This window comes from Prionailurus bengalensis, chromosome B3, assembly GCF_016509475.1.
Source record: "Prionailurus bengalensis isolate Pbe53 chromosome B3, Fcat_Pben_1.1_paternal_pri, whole genome shotgun sequence".
NCBI lineage: Eukaryota > Metazoa > Chordata > Mammalia > Carnivora > Felidae > Prionailurus > Prionailurus bengalensis.
The window spans coordinates 36,767,515-36,787,991 of NC_057355.1; the positions used below are offsets into that span (position 1 = coordinate 36,767,515).

General features: G+C 40.1%; 1 protein-coding gene across 1 annotated transcript in view; it reads right to left on the reverse strand.

The window, feature by feature from the left end:
• SPESP1 (sperm equatorial segment protein 1) overlaps positions 1–8,691 on the reverse strand; it is a 32,011-nt gene extending 23,320 nt beyond the window's left edge. The window contains exon 1 of the mRNA XM_043554048.1: positions 8,492–8,691. Coding sequence (XP_043409983.1) covers positions 8,492–8,552 — 61 coding nt within the window. The 5' untranslated portion in view covers positions 8,553–8,691. The remainder of the gene's footprint in view (positions 1–8,491) is intronic.
• Positions 8,692–20,477: the final 11,786 nt, after the last annotated feature.

Genomic DNA, 20,477 nt, shown 5'->3' on the forward strand with positions numbered 1-20,477 from the left:
CAAAATATTGAATTTATTTACATTCTATCTCAATTATTTAGGTAGAGTATTATGAATCACTAGTCAGATAAAATTCGATCTAAATTTAGATGTCTGATGGTCTATTAAGACTCCTCTCTCCTTTCTAATATCTAGTACTTTCTTTATACACAAACTAGGAAATAATATAAAGAAAAGCACTGAAAACATACTTCCAACATATTTTGACCAAAATTAAAAATAAAATCAGGTTATCACATAATTCCCATGTACGCTCTACTTAGGTATTCTTGCTTATTTGTAAAACACATGGTCTCTTCCACTAAGTCCCAAATAAAATGTTTTAAAACAACGTATCTGGACTTTCACTTCCAAAAAGATAGCATGCACTTTTCCTCTATTCTTCCCACTAAGTAGAGTTAAAAACCCTGGATACCATATACAAAACAAGTAATCTGAAAGGCAGAGAGAAGACAGACTAACTAGGAACTTCAAGACCTAAGGAATATACAGCAGTGAGTTCCCTGGGTTTTCTTTTTGCCACACACACCTCAGACTAGAGACTGGAGAAGCTGGCAACTGAGAAACACCAATGGATGCAGACAAAAAATTTTCCGAGAAAAGACTGCTCTCTATAGCCAAAGGACAAGTAAAACGGTAGCCTAGCAAGACAGAAAGCTTTTAGGCAATAACCATCCTATTCCAGCCAAACACCATAGAAAACCTTATAGCCCTATGGCCAGTAGCAAAGGCTGAGTGGAGAACCCAGACTTTTACCCTCATCAGGCAGGCTTCAGTAAGGTGCTCCAACCTCTCTGCCTTTATCTCATTGAAGTGCTGCTACCAGGTATGAATTAATACCTTCTCTTCCGGTAGAGAAGGCTAAGGAGCAGCTGGGACTTTCATCTTCACCATGTGGTAACAAGGCAACATTCATTTAAATCTATAAATCAGTTAAATTCAGTCAATCTATAACAGAAGATATAAATAAGATCTAGAGTCTTACAACATAATACCAAAAATATCCAGGTTTTAATCAAAAGACACTGGTCACAACAAGAACCAAGAAAATCTCCATTTGAATGAGCAAAGGCAGCAAAAGAAGCCAGCACGAAGATGACACAGATGTTAGAATCATCTGACAGGGATTTAAAAGCAGCTATCATAAAAATGCTTCAACAAGCCATCATGCACATGCTTGACACAAATGAATAATAGAAAGTCTCAGCAAAGAACAAGAAAATCTCAGCAAAGAAACAGAATATATAAAGAAGAACCAAACTGAAAGTTTTGAACTGAAAAACACAAAGACTAAAATGAAAAAAACCTTCATGGATAGGCTCACAACAGAATGGAGGGGACAGAGGAAAGAATCAGTGAACTGGAAGACAGAACAATGGGAAATACCTAATGTGAAAAATAGAAAATGGACTGGAAAAAAAAAAAATGAACAGAGCCTCAGAGACTTGTGAGACTGTAACGAAAAGGCCTAACATTCATGTCATCTAAGTCTTGGAACATTCAAGTCATCCAAGAAGAAAGAGGTTGAGTCGGAAAAAGTAATCAAAGACATATTAATAATAACTGGAAAAAACTCCAAGTTTGGCAAAAGACATGAACTTATAGATTCAAAAAGCTAAGTGAACTTCAAACAAAATAAACCAAAAGAAATCCATGCTAAGACATATGGTCAAACTTCTGAAAACTAAAGACAAAGAAAAAAAAAAGAAAAAACACCTTATCTATAGTGGAAAAACAATCTAAATGACAACTGGAATTCTGATGAGAAACCATGGAGATCAGCAATATTTGTCAAGAGTTAAAAAAAAAAAAAAAACCCAAACTGTCAACCTGGAATTCTCTATCAAGGGAAAATATCCCTCAGGAATGAAAGAATGATCAATACCTCTCAGATGAAGGACAATTGAAAGAAGTTGCTGTCCAAAGACCTACCCTAAAAGAATGGCTAAATGAGGTTTGTTCAATAGAAAGAAACTGATAAAAGAAGGAATCTTGGAACACTGAGAAGGGAGAAAGAACAAAAGGAAGAGCAAAAGCATAAGTAAAAGCCTGAGTAAATGCAACAGTTTCTTTCTCTTGAGTTTTCCAAATTACATTTGACAGCTGAAGCAAAATTTGCAACACTCTGATATGGTTCTCAGTGTATGTAGAGGAAATATTTAATGCAATTAGGCAATTATACTGCAAATGGGAGAGGTAAAGGACATAAAGGGAGGTAAGGTTTTGTTTAAAAGAATTTTTTTTAACATTTATTTACTTTTGAGAGACAGAGCACAAATGGGGGAGGGGCAAAGAGAGAATGAGACACAGAATCCGAAGCAGGCTCCAGGCTCTGAGTTGTCAGCACAGAGCCCAACGTGAGCTCGAACCCACAAACCGTGAGATCAGACCTGAGCTGAAGTCGCATGCTTTAACTGAGCCACCCAGGTGCCCCAGGGAGGTAAGGTTTTGACATTTCATTCAAACTGGTAAAATGTTGATACCAATAGACCGTGATAAGTTATATATGCATAATGTAATACGTAGGTTATACAAAGAAATACACTCAAAAACACCTTAAGTCAGATGGAATTCTAAAAAAAAAAAATCTGTATCTCTCAATATAAGATGGATGCTGACCATGTAATATACAACTTATGTTTTAAAAAACAAAGGCTTTTTTTTTAATTTTAGGGAGAGAGAGAGAGAGAGAGAGAGAGAAAGAGCATACAAATGGGGGAGAGGAGCAGAAGGGGAGAGGAGTAGTGTTGGAGAGGAAAAGTGGTGGGGGGATAGAGAAAGGAAGAGACAATCTTGAGCAGGTGGCATGCTCAGGACAGAGCCCGCTGCAGGGCTCTATCCTACGACCCGGGGATCATGACCTGAATCAAACTCAAGAGTTGGAAGCTCAACTGACTGAGCCACCGAGGTGCCCCTAAAAAACGAAGCCTTTAAAGCCCAAAAATACTGTTAATTTTTAAATGTGTGGTTTGGTATAAGAATACATACCTGGTAAGGTAGTAGTAAAATGTTCCTTATAATTGGGGGAAACTCAGTAAACTTTTTAACTTTCATACAAAGACAAAGAAGTTAAAGTTCAATGGAATACCTCTGGTCCTTGTGCTTTAAGGACTCACATGTTTTTACTTTGCCCATGGCCTGTAACCTCGATAGGGAAACTAGTGATCACACTCAAAATTTAACTAAGAATCATGGATGCCCATTTTTTTAAAGGTTCAAATATAACTAGGATTTTTATTACCACAAGAATGAAAAACGGAATGGTTTTATTGATAAGGAACTCATGTATATAAAGCTTAATATAGACCCAAGCAAGGAATCATGTATAGGTGGACCAGACTCTGGTTGAATGTCCTTAACTTTGGAGAACAATTTCTTTCTATTTTCCATCCATGTCATTAAGTGGGCTCACAAATAGACTTCCCTTATTCTACAGAAGTGCTGCAAATAAGAATTAATATCTGAAATATTTCATCACATAAGAACTGCCAGCTAACACACCAACACCTTCAAATTAAAATGAACTTAAATCACAAAGATGAAGTACTTCCAGCTCAAATCAAAGTTCTAATAACTGTGCTTCATTAGTGGGGTACACTCAAAGAATGGTCACAAAGAGAAACATTCTATCTTGTTATTCATCCAGCAGTTTTCCTATAATTTGTTAATTCACATTTAAATTTTTGCTGACAGGTAAAATGAACAGTTATGTTCCCATGAATTAAGTGTTCCAGTTAAAGAAATATAACTTTAGGGTTGGGGGTGGAGGAAATAGAGAGAGAGTCTGGTAAAAGGGTACAAACTTGCAGTTATAAAACGAGTAAGGCCTGAGGATCTAATGTATAACATATATACACTTGATCTTAGCCAAAAGGCCGAGAAGCGATAATGTATAACATATATAACATGGGGACTATGGTTGATATATACACAAAAAGGTATTTATGTGAGGTGATGCACTAATTAACTCAATAGTGGGAATCCTTTCACAGTATAGACATATATCAAATCATCACATGGTATACTTTAAATATATTAGTTTTCTCGGCTACACCTCAATAAGGCTGGGGGAGAAAAAAGAACTGTAACTTTGGGCTTTGCACTTCTTGGTATTTATGTTCTTGGTTAGTGTCTTCCCATAATGAATATGGGCTTGCCCAATGTGACTATCTTGGCCTATAGAGACATTAGTGAGTCTAACACAGCTTAAGCTTGATAAGAACTTACATACTGGAGTCCTGTAAAACTCCCTTTTAGAAGCAAGCTGCCGTGGTAGAAAGACATTTGGGCTAGACTACTGAAAGATAAGAAATCATGTAGAGAAAGACCTTGGAAGATAAGAAGCCATGTTGGATGTTCTTATCCCACTTGAGCTTCCAGGTGAATACAGCTGAATGACTGACCTCAACTCCACCTTATGAGGCAGAACTGTCCTGCTGAGCCCAGTCAACCCATAGAATCATGAGAAATAATAAATTTGGGGGGTGTTACTTTATTCTGCAACACATAACCAAAAAAGTGTCATATATTTATGTACACACACACATTTTTAAGTAATCCCTACGCCCAACATGGGGCTTGAACTCACAACCCTGACATCAAGAGTTACATATTCTTGGGGCACCTGGGTGGCTCAGTCAGTTGAGTGTCTGACTCGGCTCAGGTCATGATCTCGCTGTCTGTGAGTTTGAGCCCCACATTGGGCTCTGTGCTGACAGCTCAGAGCCTGGAGCCTGCTTCAGATTCTGTCTCCCTCTCTCTCTGCCCCTCCCCCGCTCATGCTCTTTCTCTGTTAAAATAAATAAATGTTAAAAAAAAATTTTTTTTTGAAGAGTCACATATTCTACCAACTGAGCCAGCCAGGCGCCCCAAATTACATTTTTTAAAAGGGATACAAATTTAATTCAGGTAAAAGGTTAAAAATCAGAAAGTTATCCCAGGAGTAATGTTAAATTTTAATTGGAACCAAAACAAACTGATGACTTTGAAATATATCTCTTCTAGTTCTGTTCAATAAAATGATGTAAATAACAATATCACCCCATCATGTAAGTCCGATATGTATCCCAGGTACTTTAGTCTCTAATACTATGTCCTATGTCTCCTCAGAAGGATGGTCGATCCCACTGAAAGAAGGGAAGATAAAAAGTGGTCTTGGGACAACCAGCTAATAAGAGAAAACAAGAAGTCTTTAAAAACACATGAGATCCTACCAAAACAACACAAAAAACAGCTCAAAAGAACAGAAAGACAGGAATTTTTTCTGATAAAACATCGAAGGACAGCCTAATGCAACTACTGTTACGCCTCCCCTCTGGACATTCCATATTAGATAACATGCTCCTCATAAACATTAATGAGGTATGTCACAACATTGCATGTACAGGTTTGAGAGACCCTCCCAGAGCCATAGCCTTGGGCCTTGAAACAGTGTAAAGTGAACTTGCAGCACCAGAACCAAGTGAATTTGATCTTTTGATTGTACTTGAAATAAAAGGAATCTGCTTTTCTTTTGAATTTATTTGCCAATACATTTCAACAATTGTTATTGCTGTTTGCTGCTTTACTACTTCCTTTGCCTTCTGTGGTCTATTAGGACAAAGGCCTTCCTAGGGACAAAGATAGATGCCAAAAAAACTTATATATTTAGCCTTCTTTAAACACCAATCTAGAGAAGCAAGTTAAGAGGTTTTCTGATCCTAGCTTGAAACAATCCTATATCATTAACTCTACTTTTGCTGATCGATCCAAAGAGATAACCAGGGAAAAAAAAACAATTTAATTATAAGATATAAAAAAGAGCCTGCATGGCTCAATTGGTTAGGAGTCTGACTCTTGATTTTGGCTCAGGTCATGTGATCAACGCTCGCGTGGGGCTCCCCGCTGATAGCTGGGAGACTGCTTGGGATTCTTTCTTCTTTTCTCTCTCCCCCTCCCCTGCTCACATGTGTGAGCACACATGACCACTCTCTCTCTCAAAATAAATAAACTTAAAAAAAAAAAAAAAAAAAGAAAAGAGCCCAAAAGCTAGTATTTCACATTCTTGTGTTTGTAGCTTCAGGCTTATGAATATTTGGTGACTTAAAATTATAAAAGGCAAATCGTATAATTTATTTTAATAATATTTAAATATATAACTATAGATACTTTCGAAGTTATAATTTTCTTTTAAAGCAACCAGAACTCTCATTAAGAAGTAAAGCAAGTTATACACCACCAACACATTAAAGGGGTATGATTTTTCAATCTGGTAATATTTAAAACTAAAACTATGGAAAAATCAGAAACAAGAAAATTGAGTGTATATAAATTTAAGTATATGGTACAAAGGTGATGCATGCACCATCAGGAGGTGTATGCATGTGGAAGAATCCAAGCCTCACTCATGTCAAACTGAACTTGGATTAAACTGGTACTAGCTAAACTTGGGTTGGGCACATTAGAAAGGTATGGACAGTTAAAAGAAGTACTGAGGTTTTCAAAAAAATGTAATTACTTAATAAAATACCTATGATATTTGTGTAAGATGACCTCAAAACTGCCTTAGTATTCTTGAAAAAAAAGGCAAAACTGTACTTTTCATTATAAAAATCTATGTGCCTTTTCTTTGGCCTGACAGCATTTTTTATATGACTCTCACCCACAAATGTTGGAATAGTGGCCATATAAAATAGAAAACACAAATTGGATTTAAACCAAACACAAGGATAAGCCTGGTTTCTTTTGGTGTACTTACTCCAAAAAATAAATAAACAGAATTAAAATTACCAAGAGAAAGAGAATGAGAGAGACAGAGAAAGTAGCCATGTAAACGTTGCTCTACATATCCCTTAATCCAATCCTGTGGAAAAGAAGTCAATTACATTTTCCAAGATATCCTCTGTGATCTGTATACATTTTCCTTATGTCTTGTGTCATCTGTATCTTCAACACAATACCACTCCTTTTTCTTTTCATTTCCTGCGAGCTTTACGAAAGCTTAGGGAAGAGGGCACACATACAAAAAAGAACAAGCCATGAAATGATGCAGTTAAGCAGGAGACTGCACTGAGTTAAGGATCCAGCAATCGCAGAGTGTGGTGTGTGACAATATTAATGTCACTTCAATTAAAGTCTCCATACATGTCAGTCAGTTGCGACTTACTGATCTATAGCTACCAGAATGCAATAACTGATGTTAGTTATAATGACCATCAGATATCACGAAAAGATATCATCATCTTCAGTATATTGTTCCTTTATGGCAAAGAAGAACATTTTTACAAAAGATCTTTGTTTAAAATAGCTAACAATCATAAATGCTAGTACTTAAAGGGATGACTTTGGTATATGGCACTTTATCCAGAACTTTTCTCACCAGTATTCATGATTTAGGCTGTGTTGTATTTCACTTCTTAAATCTAATTTTTTACTAAGACCTTTTAACAATTCTGAAATAGAGTTCTTCATAACTGGCATGCTCCTTAGTACTTTTTTCACACCTACCTGTTAAACTTTATTTATTTACTTGGGTAGGTCAACCCCAACGTTAATAAAAGTTACAATGAACTACAGTTAAACTAGATGGATGAGCCTCACAGTTACATCTGGAATATCAGACATGCACTTAAATATTTCAAGGTGTCCCCGTCAACATAGTAGTCTTAGCACGTCTGATCTTGATCTTACTAGTTTTCAGCTATTGGGGAGGGGCAGGAACAAGTCGTAAGTTAGAATTCTGCTCAACGGAGGTTTTGAATCCTGTGCACTGGAGGATCCACTGTTGGGGGGCATAGGGGGACACAGAGTGTCCTAGACAGCCACCACAATCCACCTGCTCTCCGTGTTTTACCACAGGGGTCAAACTTTTTCTGTAAAGGGCCCGAAGTAAACATTTTAGGCTTTGCACGCCATCCCGTCTCTGTGGCAACTACTTAACTCTGCTGTTAAACAATGCGGTAAAGCAGCCATGGACAATTAATAAAGGAATGCGCATGGCTGTGTTCCAATAAAACTTTATTTATCAACAATGCCACTGGAATTTCATAGTTTTCCACAAGTCAGGAGCGAGTATATCTCATATTCACCTTTAAAAACGTAAAAGCCATTCTTGGCCAGCCAACCTTACAAAAACAGGCCCCCTTGGCCCCACGGGCAGCAGTTTGCAGACCCCTGCTTTCTCTCACACGCAGCGACTCTGGCCAACGGGAACGAGATTAATGTCAAGGAACGTGTCCGCCAAGGGTGAGGAGGTCACACCCGCCAGCCCAGTGTGCCCAGCCCGGCGCATCCCGGGTGATGCCTGGGACCCGCTGCATCGCTACCGGCGGCGCGCAGGTCGCGGCGGAGGAAGGAGCGAGTAGGAGAGGGGTACACCTCCACAAAGGAGGCCAGGACCCCGGGCAGTGAGGTGTGGGAAGAGTGCAGGACCGGGTCTCCGGCGGACCCCGGAGCAGGGAGCTTCCCCCAGGACTGTCCCCTGGGTCGCTGCCGCCGCAGGTCGGTCACTCACTCGGAAAGGCAGGCACGGATGAAAGCCATAGCAACAGCACAACTAGGACTAAGGACTTCATGGGCACCGTCCGCAGCACTCCGCCATGCGACGGGAACGTCCTGGGCCACCAGGCCGGGTACCTCAGGGCCGAAAAGAGAGGGTGTCAGCCGCGACAGTCCCTCCTCAGGGCCGTGGGCGCCCTGCAACGGTTGTCCCCAGCGCGCAGGCGCAGCGAGGGCTTGGGGGAGGGGAACGCGAGTGGCCGAGGCCCGCCCCTTCCTGGACCAGCGCGCAGGAGACTGGGCCACAACGTTCTGCCCCGCCCCGCTGCGCATGCTCGCTTTGGTTTCCAAGCTCCGTGGCGGGCGCCGGCTCCGAGTGTCTTGACGCCCGGGCGACTTCTGGAGCTACGAGGCCTGGGATGTGGCAGAGCTCGGCCGGCCGGTGGAAGCTGGGCGTGTGGCGGTGCCTGGAGGGAGCTATGTGATGGAAGACATGGACAAGTAGCCTGGCAGTCGCAGCCGCGTGGAAGTGCTGTAGTGGGGGAAGCACTAGGCACTGTGGGCACAGAGGAGCCCCCCCGCTCCCCAACCCAAAAGGGCGGGGAGGAGGTCCCCCCACGTGAAGACAGCTGGGCGCTCCCACTCCCAGAGAACCGGAAATCGTTCCGTCTGATTGCAGCGACTGGGAGGGAGCAGATGTTGGAAGTGAGAGAGGAGAGCTAGGTAGTCATTAAAGCCACTTTAAGGGGCTTGGGTTTGTTTTGTTCAAAAGACGCCCCCCCCCCCGTTTTTTGTTTTTGTTTTTGTTTTTTTGAAAAGACAAACTATGGAAACAAGCTATGGCGAACAGATGGGTGGGTTGTCTGGGGTTAGGATTGGGGAGAGCGTGACTATAAAAGAGTATGTATGAGAGAAGAGGAGTGATGGAGAGTTGTGGTGGCCTCATTCTATACGTGTGTTAAAATTCTTAGAACTGTTGGGGCGCCTGGGTGGCTCAGTGGGTTAAGAGTCCGACTCTTGGTTTCGGCTCAGGTCATGATCTCACATGTGTGAGTTCGAGCCCCACATAGGGCTTGGTGCCGACAGCGCAGAGCCTGCCTGGGATTCTCTCTCTCTCCCTCTCTCTGTGCCCCTCCCCCACTCACCCCCCCACTCACTCTGTCTCTCTCTCAAGAATAAATAAACAAAACTTAAAATTCTTAGAACTGTACACCACCAAGAGTAAGTTTACCATATGGTAATTTAAAAAATCCATAGGCACCCATTGCTTCAGGAAGCAAAGGGCCTGGGTTTTATTCTGAGGCAATGGGGAAATACTGCAAGGTTCAGAGCTGGGAAAGGTATAATTAGATTTGCATTTCAGAAAGCTCTCCTTGCAATGTCAGGAATGGGTTGGCAGGAAGGAAGCAAGACTGAGAGGCAGGGAGCCAAGTGAGAAGGCTGTTCCAGAAATCCTGGCATGGATTGATAGAGACCTGGACTCATACTGGCAGAGGACATGGGGCCTGTGGACAGAGTTGAGAGACATTTAATTAGAATCGACAAAACTGGGAGATTGTCTGAATGTGAGGACTGAGGGAGGAGATCATGCTCATGTTTCTGGCTGGAGCCCCTGGCATGTGGTGTGAGATGGGGAATACAGGAGTTTGGGAGGGGCGGTGGAGGAAGAGAAGTTTAGTTTCAACATTGTTCTGTTGAGATGGGCTTGGAACTACTACCGGCGGGGCCTGTCCAGTGAGCAGATGGATGCAGGGCCCCAGAGAGAGCTGAGGTGAAGAGGGAGGTGTAGGAGGCGCCAAAATCTAGAAGAGGAGAAGTGTGAGGTTGCCTGAGGAGAGCTTTCAGGGTTGAAGGCCACTGGGCCTAAGTCAGATCCTAGGAAACATGGCAGGCTAGAAAGAGGAGGAGGGACCTGCAAAGAAGACTGAAAGTGGGGAGAGGAAAACCAGGAGAGAATGAAAGCTTCATTGGAGGGGGAGAGTCTAAGGCTGTCACATGCTTCTGAGAACTTCCATTTAGCAACAGGATCCTTGGCAGAAGCAGTTTCAGTGGAGTGGTTTATGCAGAATCCAGACCATGTGAGTTGGGGAATGACCAAGAGCCAAGGAAATAGGGACAGCTAGTACAGACAACTTTTTCAAGGTTGGTGTGGGAGTCTTGGATGTGCTCTACCAGTGTCTTAGCAGCCTTCTAGAATCAAATGATTACAACTACTTGGAAAGCAATTTGGAATATGTAACAACCCTTAACATAATATAAATACTATTTTATACGTTATATAACATACATTCAGAGGGGGATATGTCCTAAGATAGCCGTAATGGATCATTATCTATAATATAATAAAAAAATATAAGAGAATGGTACATTTTGTTTATAAAAGAACATTCTAAAATACTGTTAGAATACTGGGCAACTATTAAAATGGGGTTCATAAAGTATATCTAATTTGGGGGAAATGTTCCCATTGGAGTGGATTATATTTGAGTTATTAACTGAGGTCCCACCCTCCCTGGGCTTCCTTGCCCCACTACCTTTCATTCCACCTTAATGCATGAGCCTCAGTGAAAGACAGCTAGAATCTTGAACAGACAAGTCAAAAGAGGGGCTGGATTTTGTTTTTCAATTCATGATGTGGTTGAAAGTTAAACCACCTTTATAGGAGTGGGTGCTTCGGTGAAAAGTTTTGTTTCTGTTCATCTGTTTTGTTTGTATTTTTATTGGACATGCTTGACTTTGAATATCAAAAGCCAAGGAAACTGAGGACAGGAGAGCATAAACTATAGATTGGGGGTATCACCCCAACACAGACTGTGGTTTGCAGACAGAACCCTCCTGATAGGTTTTGGTGGTTGCAGAGATTTGTTCTCCCAAATTTGAGTGAAAGGCTGTAAGTGAAAGGTTCAAATACGATGTCTGTTAGACCCAGAGTTGGGTTGTTTTTTGCTTTTTTGTGTGTTTATATAAATCCGGTAACACCTTAGCGGCTCTCATGGATCATCCAAATGGACGTGTTGAAGGGCACCTGGATGGCTTAGTTGGAAGAGCGTTCAACTCTTGGTCTTGGGGTTGTGGGTTCAAGCCACATGTTGGCTATAGAGATTACTTAAGTAAATAAGCTTTAAAAAACAAAAAAACCCAAATGGACCTGGTGAAGTAGCCAAAGGATATCCTTACTGTGGAATTTTAGTTACCAAGAATGACTTTTAACTCTGTATACTTTATGATCTATGTACTAACAGGAAAATATCCAAAATAGGGTATTGAGTATCTTTTAAAGTGCAGAAAAATACATATCAATTTATGTGAAATCATAGCACAGTTAAATATTTACATGAATACTCCAGAAATCTTTCTGGAAGAAAACACAGCAAGCTGATAACAGTGCTTGCTTCTAGGAAAAGGAATGAGATTGGGTGGAAAGAAGAGATTTTGAAGGGAGAATTTTTCTCTTTACTCTAATTTTTTCCTTATCCCTTGAATTTTTCCAAACAAGAGTGTATTATATATTAATTTCTCATGTAATTAAAAATGAAAACTTTTTACAAAATCTAGAAGCTTAGAAGAGAAACAGTAGCAAAAGTAATGGATATCTTATGCCTCGTACTTTCTCCTACTGATTCACTGAAATATTTAAAAAAAAATTTTTTTTAACGTTTATTTATTTTTGGGACAGAGAGAGACAGAGCATGAACAGGGGAGGGGCAGAGAGAGAGGGAGACACAGAATTGGAAACAGGCTCCAGACTCTGAGCCATCAGCCCAGAGCCCGACGCGGGGCTCGAACTCAGACCACGAGATTGTGACCTGAGCTGAAGTCAGATGCTTAACCGACTGCACCACCCAGGCGCCCCATGATTCACTGAAATATTTTTAAGGTGACTAATTCACTAACAACAAAACAAAAATAGTATTTTGCCTGTATCTCTGTTTTACCTCTGGACTCTGTGGACTGTTCTGAAACTTAATCACACAGTATTAAGTTAAAATCATTTACTATTATATGATTTTTTTTCTCAGGGATGTATTGTATCTCCGCTTTATCATGATTCTTATGCTTCTCTATCACACACAGCACCTTGTTGGTGCCCATAAAGATATACTAACATAACGGCTCATGCTCTTCCAACCTAAAGGAAGAGACACCAACCTTCCCTCCCTCTGAACTTCCCAGACCTATCAAAATCCACTCGTGTTTCAAGGCTCAAATGCCACGTTTGCTAGGAATCCACCCCTTCCTCAATTAGAATATATTGTATTTTCCCTATCCCATAATTCCACAGTGTTCTATTACAGCCATTTTTCATTGAATTACTGCATTTCATTTTTACAAGTCGACCCTCTTGACTAAAGTCTTTGAGGTCAAAGAAGCAGATCTAAATTATCCCTGCATTGCACCCTCCCCAGCCCAGCCAACGTCCTGCATTCACAGATTGCTCGATAAATGCATGTTTGAGTTCAAAGGAAATCAAAAGGTTGGGACTTTTATGTAGGCTTTTACAGAATCCCAAAAGAAACTAAGAATAGTTACTCAGCTGCAGAGACAACTTCAGGGAGTTCCTCAAGGAGGAACAAGGAGTTCCTCAGCTCTGAAGTGTCTGTGACGCCATTATTTAAGCCCAGGTGAGACAAATGGCACTGGTCTCATCATCTGCTCTTTTCTCCATATACCCCTCCAAGTAATTCTGAACAATAAATTCCTAATTGTGGAATTTCTGTCAAATGGATTGTACCAACTTCCATACCCATCAATAGTATAATGACTTACTAATCCTGGGTGTCATCATCGTTGAAGACCAACCATATTAAATATGGTATCTTGTTCTTTTAATCTGTTTCACTTAGTTTTTCAGTGAGTCAAAGAATTCTGCCTACTCTCCCTCCCTGCCCCCACCTAGAACTTGCCCTATACTTCTTCTAGGGTGCATCTGAAGCCTGCATTTACTTGCTCTGTATTCTTTCACCTGTTGACCCAATGGATTTTTTTAAATGTTTATTTATTTTTGGGAGAGAGAGAGAGCATGAGCTGGGAAGGGGCAGAGAGAGGAGACAGAGCACCTGAAGCAGGCTCCAGGCTCCAAACTGTCAGCACAGAGCTGACGCAGGGCTCCAACTCACGAACTGAGAGATCACGACCTGAGCCAAAGTCAGACACTTAACCGACTGAGCTACCCAGATGCCCCGACCCAATGGATTCGAATTCATAGGCTGTGGTTAGCTAGAGTTATGTTTGTCTCCCTGGAGAATGAAGCATATTTGGGAAGTTCTGCCCCCATCACCGTAAGTCATTTCCCCAATCTTTGCCACTTCCCCCACTATTCTGGAACCAAAGCACAGGGCAGCCTGATCATAGCCCTTGCCTTATGTAATGCCAATGCAGTTTTCAGATCTGAGATCTCAAATGTCACTTCCTAACAGCACTTGGCACTATTCTGGAAGAATAGCTGAAGTTCAATATTTACTAAATGAATCCACCCATCTCCCTACCCAACCATCTACTCCACAGTTCTAAAAATCCTAACACTAAAAATCCTAACAGGAGCACCAGCGACTTTGTCAGAGAAGGACTTCAGCCACCTGGGGGCGGCAGAGCCTCGCCAATGGCTGGCATGGTACTTGCAATTACTTCTGAGCATCACTCCGGCTGGGAGTCTGGGAAGTGGGTTCTGATTTTGTTGTGCTGGAGCATGTTTTGCTCTCGTGTGTTTTGTCTTATTCTCATGCCTTGCACTCTGAACACACCAAATAGCATTTAATAATAGTAAAAATGATTACATAATAATAGCCTTTGTCCTCCAACAGAGATTTTCTTCAGCGCAGGCTGTCTAGAGGGATGTTGCACATCGAGTCTTCCACTAACTGCTGAAGCTACTCCATTTGCACTTACATTAAAGACAGACCTTGCCTGAAATCAATTTGTAAAATGAGACCTGGAAGCACACAGAGGAGGTAGGCTTACTGTTAGGATTTCCCTCTTTCACTAGGCTCTGCACCGCTTGAGGTAGGCAAATGCATTTTTTATTCCCAATACAGGATTCTGAATTGGATCCATGGGATGTATTTATTTTGTTTTAATGTATGAGTGGCAAAGAAATTTTGGAATGTGGATGAGAAGAGCTGGGAAGGGGTTGGAAGTATGTGAACCTAGGAATGTTTTTAGTTCTTTCCAGGGAAACTCTCCCCCTTTCCTTTTAGCTCTACAAAGTCAGTGTGCAAAATCCCATGAAAGTCTTAGAATGTAGTTGGTGACTTACAGAGATGTCAGAACAATGATTTATTGCCCCATGGATCCATCTACTTAGGAGGGTCCTGGAATTCTAAAAGAGTTCTCAATACAAATTAAATTTTAATTCACTTAACTTTTGAAAAATGTTACATGTCCCCACTAAATAGAAAGATTCTGAAGGACAGGGACTGTATCTTTTTGTGTTTGTGTCCCAGGGACTTTTCACAGAATGTACTCTATAAGTATTTGTTGAATAACTTGAAATTTTCTTGGCAAAACCACCAAATAAAATAGAAAGTGACCTTGGGTAAGAAGGACCTTAATCTCTCTGGATCTTATTTTCCTTTTCCTTCAAATAATAACCCTTTGTATTTGAATACTTGCTTTAGTCTAAACCTTACAGACTCTATATTTCCTTTTATACTCAAGTATAACAGAAGGGTAGATTAAATATGTATTAGCATCCCAGCTCCATATATGAGAGAATTGAGACTCAGGCTAAAAGATTTGGTTACCTCGCCACATCCTCATGCACTAAAACTACAAAACACAGGTCTTTGCCTCTAAGTACAGCATGCTTTTCACTGTACTTCTCCGGGTGTACCTGGAGACGGGGCATCTGGGTGGCTCAGTCAGTTGAGCACCTGACTTTGGCTCAGGTCATGAGCTCATAGTTTGTGGTTCAAGCCCCACATTGGGCTCACTGAGTCAGCACAGAGCCCACTTCAGATCCTCTGACTCCCCCTCTCTCTGCCCCTCCCCCACCCATGCTCTCTCTTTCCTCTCTCAAATATAAATAAACATTTAAAAATTTTTAAAAAGATAATTGTACTAGTCAGTCTCCTCAAACTGCTTTTCTGGCCCCAGCAATGGTTCTCAGTCCTCACAGCACAGAGTTAGTACAGAGCTTTTTATTTATTTAAAAAATTTTTATTTAGTTTATTTATTTACTTTGGTGGGAAGGGGCAGAGAGAAAAGGAAAGACAGAATCCCAAACAAGCTCCATACTGTCACCACAGAGCCCAACGTGGGGCTCAAACTCATGAAGCATGAGATCATGACCTGAGCCGAGATCAAGAGTTAGACCCTCAACTGACTGAGCTGTCTAGGTGCCTCAGTACAGAGTTTCTTAAAAATAACCAGTAATCAAGACTTTGTGGTATTGGCAGCAGAGGGATAGACACATAGATCAATGGAATAGAATAGAAAATCCAGAAAGAGACTCAGACATACGTGCCCAAATGATTTTTTACAAAATGCAAAAGTGGGGGTACCTGAGTGGCTCAGTTGGTTGAATGTCTGACTCTTGATTTCAGCTCAGAGTGAAATCAGATTTCAGCTCAGGTCATGATCCCAGGCTTGTGTGACTGAGGCCCACAACAGGCTCCATGCTGAGCAGGGACCCTGCTTAAGATTCTCTCTCTCTCTCTCTCTCTCTCTCTCTCTCTCTCCCTCTACTTCTGCCCCTCTCCCCTGCTTGCCCACGCTCTCTCTCTCTAAAAATAGATAGATAGAGGGGCGTCTGGGTGGCGCAGTCGGTTAAGCGTCCGACTTCAGCCAGGTCACGATCTCGCGGTCCGTGAGTTCGAGCCCCGCATCGGGCTCTGGGCTGATGGCTCAGAGCCTGGAGCCTGTTTCCAATTCTGTGTCTCCCTCTCTCTCTGCCCCTCCCCCGTTCATGCTCTGTCTCTCTCTGTCCCAAAAATAAATAAACGTTGAAAAAAAAAAAATTAAAAAAAAAATAAATAAAAAAATAAAAAAAATAAAAAAATAAAAATAGATAGATAGATAGATAGATAGATAAAAGCAAAACCAATTCCGTGGAAAAAGGATAAACTTTTTGAGAAATAGAGCTGGAGCAATTGGACATCCATAGGTTAAAAAATATAACTGAACCTAAATTTCACACCTTTCACAAAAATTAATTCAAAAAGGGTCACTGTAAAATTTTAGGGAAAAAATAGAAAAACTCTTTAGGATTTAGAGCTGGGCAAAAATTTCTTACATTTGACACTAAAAGCATGATCTATACAACAAAAAATTGAAAAATTGGACTTCATCAAAATGACACTTTTTCCAAGAAAGACCCTTGTTAAAAGAACAAAAAGACAAGTTATAGTTTAGAGAAAATATCTGTGAACAACAAATCTGACAAGCACTATTATCTAGAATATATGAGGAATTCTCAAAACTCAGCAGGTAAGAAAAAATTCAATTAGAAATGGGCGAGACACACGTCATTGAAGAGATTCTACATGTGGCAAATAATACACATGAAAAGATATTTAATTATCATTAGCCATTAGGGAATTGCAAATTAAAATCACCACAAGGTACAACTTCACACATTAATTTGAGTGACTAAAATAAAAATAGTGACAACACCAAATGCTGCCAAGAATGCAGGGAAAGGGGCTGGCTGGCTTAGTCAGTAGAGCGTGTTATTCTTGATCCTGGGGTCATGAGTTCAAGCCCCATGTTCGGTATAGAGATTATTTAGATTAAAAAAAATGCAGAGAAACAGGATTATTCATAATTGCTGTTGGGATGTAAAATGGCATAACCATTATGGATGACAGTTTGGCATTTTCTTATAAAACTAAACAAAACAACTATATGACTCGGAAGTTTCAATCTTGGGCACTTATCCAAGAGAATTGAAAATTTAGGTTTATACAAAAACCTTGACATGATTCTTCATAGCAACTTTATTCATAATAACCAAAAGTGTTGGAAACAACTTAGCTGTTATTCAGATGAATTGGCTCTTCTACATATTATGTCCTTGTTTGTCTCATTAGAGTTTTTGAATTAAGGTCTATTTTTTCCTGATTTTAGTATAGTCATACAGTTCTGTTTGAACTATTTGCATGGGGATCTCTTTCTACACTTTCACTCTCAACCTATGCATGTTTTTAGATCTAAAGTGACTCTCTTGTAGGTAAAGAGTTTCTCAGACAAACAAACTAAAGGAGTTTGTGACCACTACACCAGCCTTGCCAGAATTATTAAAGCAGTCTCTTTGAGTGGGAAGGAAAGACCAAAAGTGACAAAAAACTAGAAAGAATAGAGAAAATCTCCAGAAACAACAACAAAACAAATAAGAAAATGGCATTAAATACATATCTATCAGTAATTACTCTGGATGTAAATGGACTAAACACTCTAATCAAAAGACATAGGGTATCAGAATGGATTAAAAGGGAGAGAGAGAAAGAGGGAGGTAGGGAGGGAGGGAAGGAGAGAGAGAGAGAGAGAGAGAGAGAGAGAGAGATACCCATCTATATGCTGCCTATAAGAGATTCATTTTAGACCTAAGACACCTGCAGATTGAAAGTGAGAAGACAGAGAAACATTTAACATGCAAATGGTGTCAAAAGAAAACCAGTTACAATACTTATATCAGACAAACTAGATCTTAAACCAATGACTCTAACAAGAGATGAAGAAGGGCACCATAAAGTAATAAAGGGGACTAGATCCAACAAGATCTAACAATTGAAAATATTTATGCCCCCAACTTGAAACACTCAAATATATAAAATAATTAATAACAAACATAAAGGAACTAGAAAATACTATTATAATACAATAATAGTAAGGGATTTTAACAACCCGCTTACATCAATGGACAGATCACCCAAAAACAGAAAATCAATGAGGAAACAGTGACTTTGAATGACACCCTGGAGCAGATGGACTTAACAGATATAGTAAAAACATTTCATCCTAAAGCAGCAGAATACACATTCTTTTCAAGTATATATGGGACATTCTCCAGAATAGATCATATACCAGGTCACAAACCAGACCTCAACAACTACAAAAAGATTGAGATCATACCATGAATATTTTCTGACCACAATGCTATGAAACCTGAAGTCAACCACAAGAAAAAATTTGGAAAGAACACAAATACATGGAGGTGAAAGGACATGCCACTAAAGAATGACAGGGTCAGCCAGGAAATTGATGATGATGATGATGATGATGATGATGATGATGAAGAAGAAGAAGGAGGAGGAGGAGGGGGAGGGGGAGGGGGAGGGGGAGGGGGAGGGGGAGGAAGAGGAGGAGGAACCAAATACATGGAAACAAAAGAAAACAAGGACACGACACAGTCCAAAACTTTTGGGATGCAGCAAAAGCAGTCATAAGAGGAAAGTATATAGAAATACAGACCTACCTCAAGAAGCAAGAAAAATCTCAAATAAATCTAACTTTACACCTGAAAGAGCTGGAAAAAGAACAATAGACAAAGCCTAAAGTCAGCAGCAGAAGAGAAATAATAAAGATTAAAGCAGAAAAAAATAATACAGAAACAAACAAAAAACCCAGCAGAATAGATCAATGAAACCAGGAGCTAGTTCTTCAAAAAAGTTAACAAAATTGATAACCTCTTAGCCAGACTTATTAAAAAGAGAAAGGACCCCAATAACTAAAATCACAAATGAGAGAGGAGAAATAACAAACACCACAAAAATATAAACAATTATAAGAGAATTATTATCAGAAATTATATGCTACCAAATTGAACAATCTGGAAGAAATGGGTAAGTTCCTAAAAACATATAAACTTCCAAAACCGAAACAGGAAGAAATTGAAAACATGAACAGACTGATAACCAGCCAAGAATTTGTTTCAGTAATCAAATATCTCCCAACAAACAAAAGTCCAGGGCCAGATGGCTTCCCAGGAGAATTCTACCAAACATTTAAAGAAAAGTTAATACCTATTCTTCTCAAACTATTCCAAAAATAGAAATGGAAGGAGAACTTCCAAACTCATTCTATGAGGCCAACATTACCCTGATTCAAAAACTGGACAAAGACCCTGCTATAAAAGAGAACTACAGCTAAATATCCCTGATGAACACAGATGCAAAAGTTCTCAACAAAATACTAGCAAATCAAATCCAACAGTACATAAAAGAATCATTTGCCACGAGCAGGTGGGATTTATTCATGGGCTGCAAGAGTGGTTCAATATTTGCAAATCAATCAACATGATACACCACATTAATAAAAGAAAGGATATGGGGCGCCTGGGTGGCTCAGTCGGTTAGGCATTCGACTTCGGCTCAGGTCATGATCTCACAGTTGGTGGGTTTGGGCCCTGCATTGGGCTCTGTGCTGACAGCTCAGAGCTTGGAGCCTGCTTCGGATTCTGTATCTCCCTCTCTCTCAGCCCTTCCCCTGCTCTCTCTCTCTCTCTCTTTCTCTCAAAGGTGAATAAACATTTAAAAAAATCTTTTAAAAATAAAAGAAAGGATAAGAACCATACGATCCTCTCAACAGATACAGAAAAAGCATTTGACAAAGTACAACATCCATTCATGATTAAAAAAAAAAACCCTCAACAAAGTAGGGATAGAGGGGACATACTTCAACATAATAAAGGTCATATATGAAAAGCCACAGCTAAGATTATCCTCAATGGGGAAAAACTGAGCGCTTCTCCTCTACTATCAGGAATAAGACAGAGATTTCCACTGTCACTACTGTTATTTAACACAGTACTAGATGTCCTAGTCTTAGCAATTAGACATGAAAAGAAATAAAAGCCATCCAAATCAGCAAAAAAGTAGTCAAACTTCCACTATTTGCAGATGACATTATACAATATATTGAAAACCCAAAAGACTCCAAAAAATTGCTAGAACTGATACATAAATCAAGTAAAGTCATAGGATAAAAAAGCAATGTACAGAAATCTGTTGCATTTCTATACACCAATAATGAAGCAGCAGAAAGAAAAATTAAGGAATTGATACCAT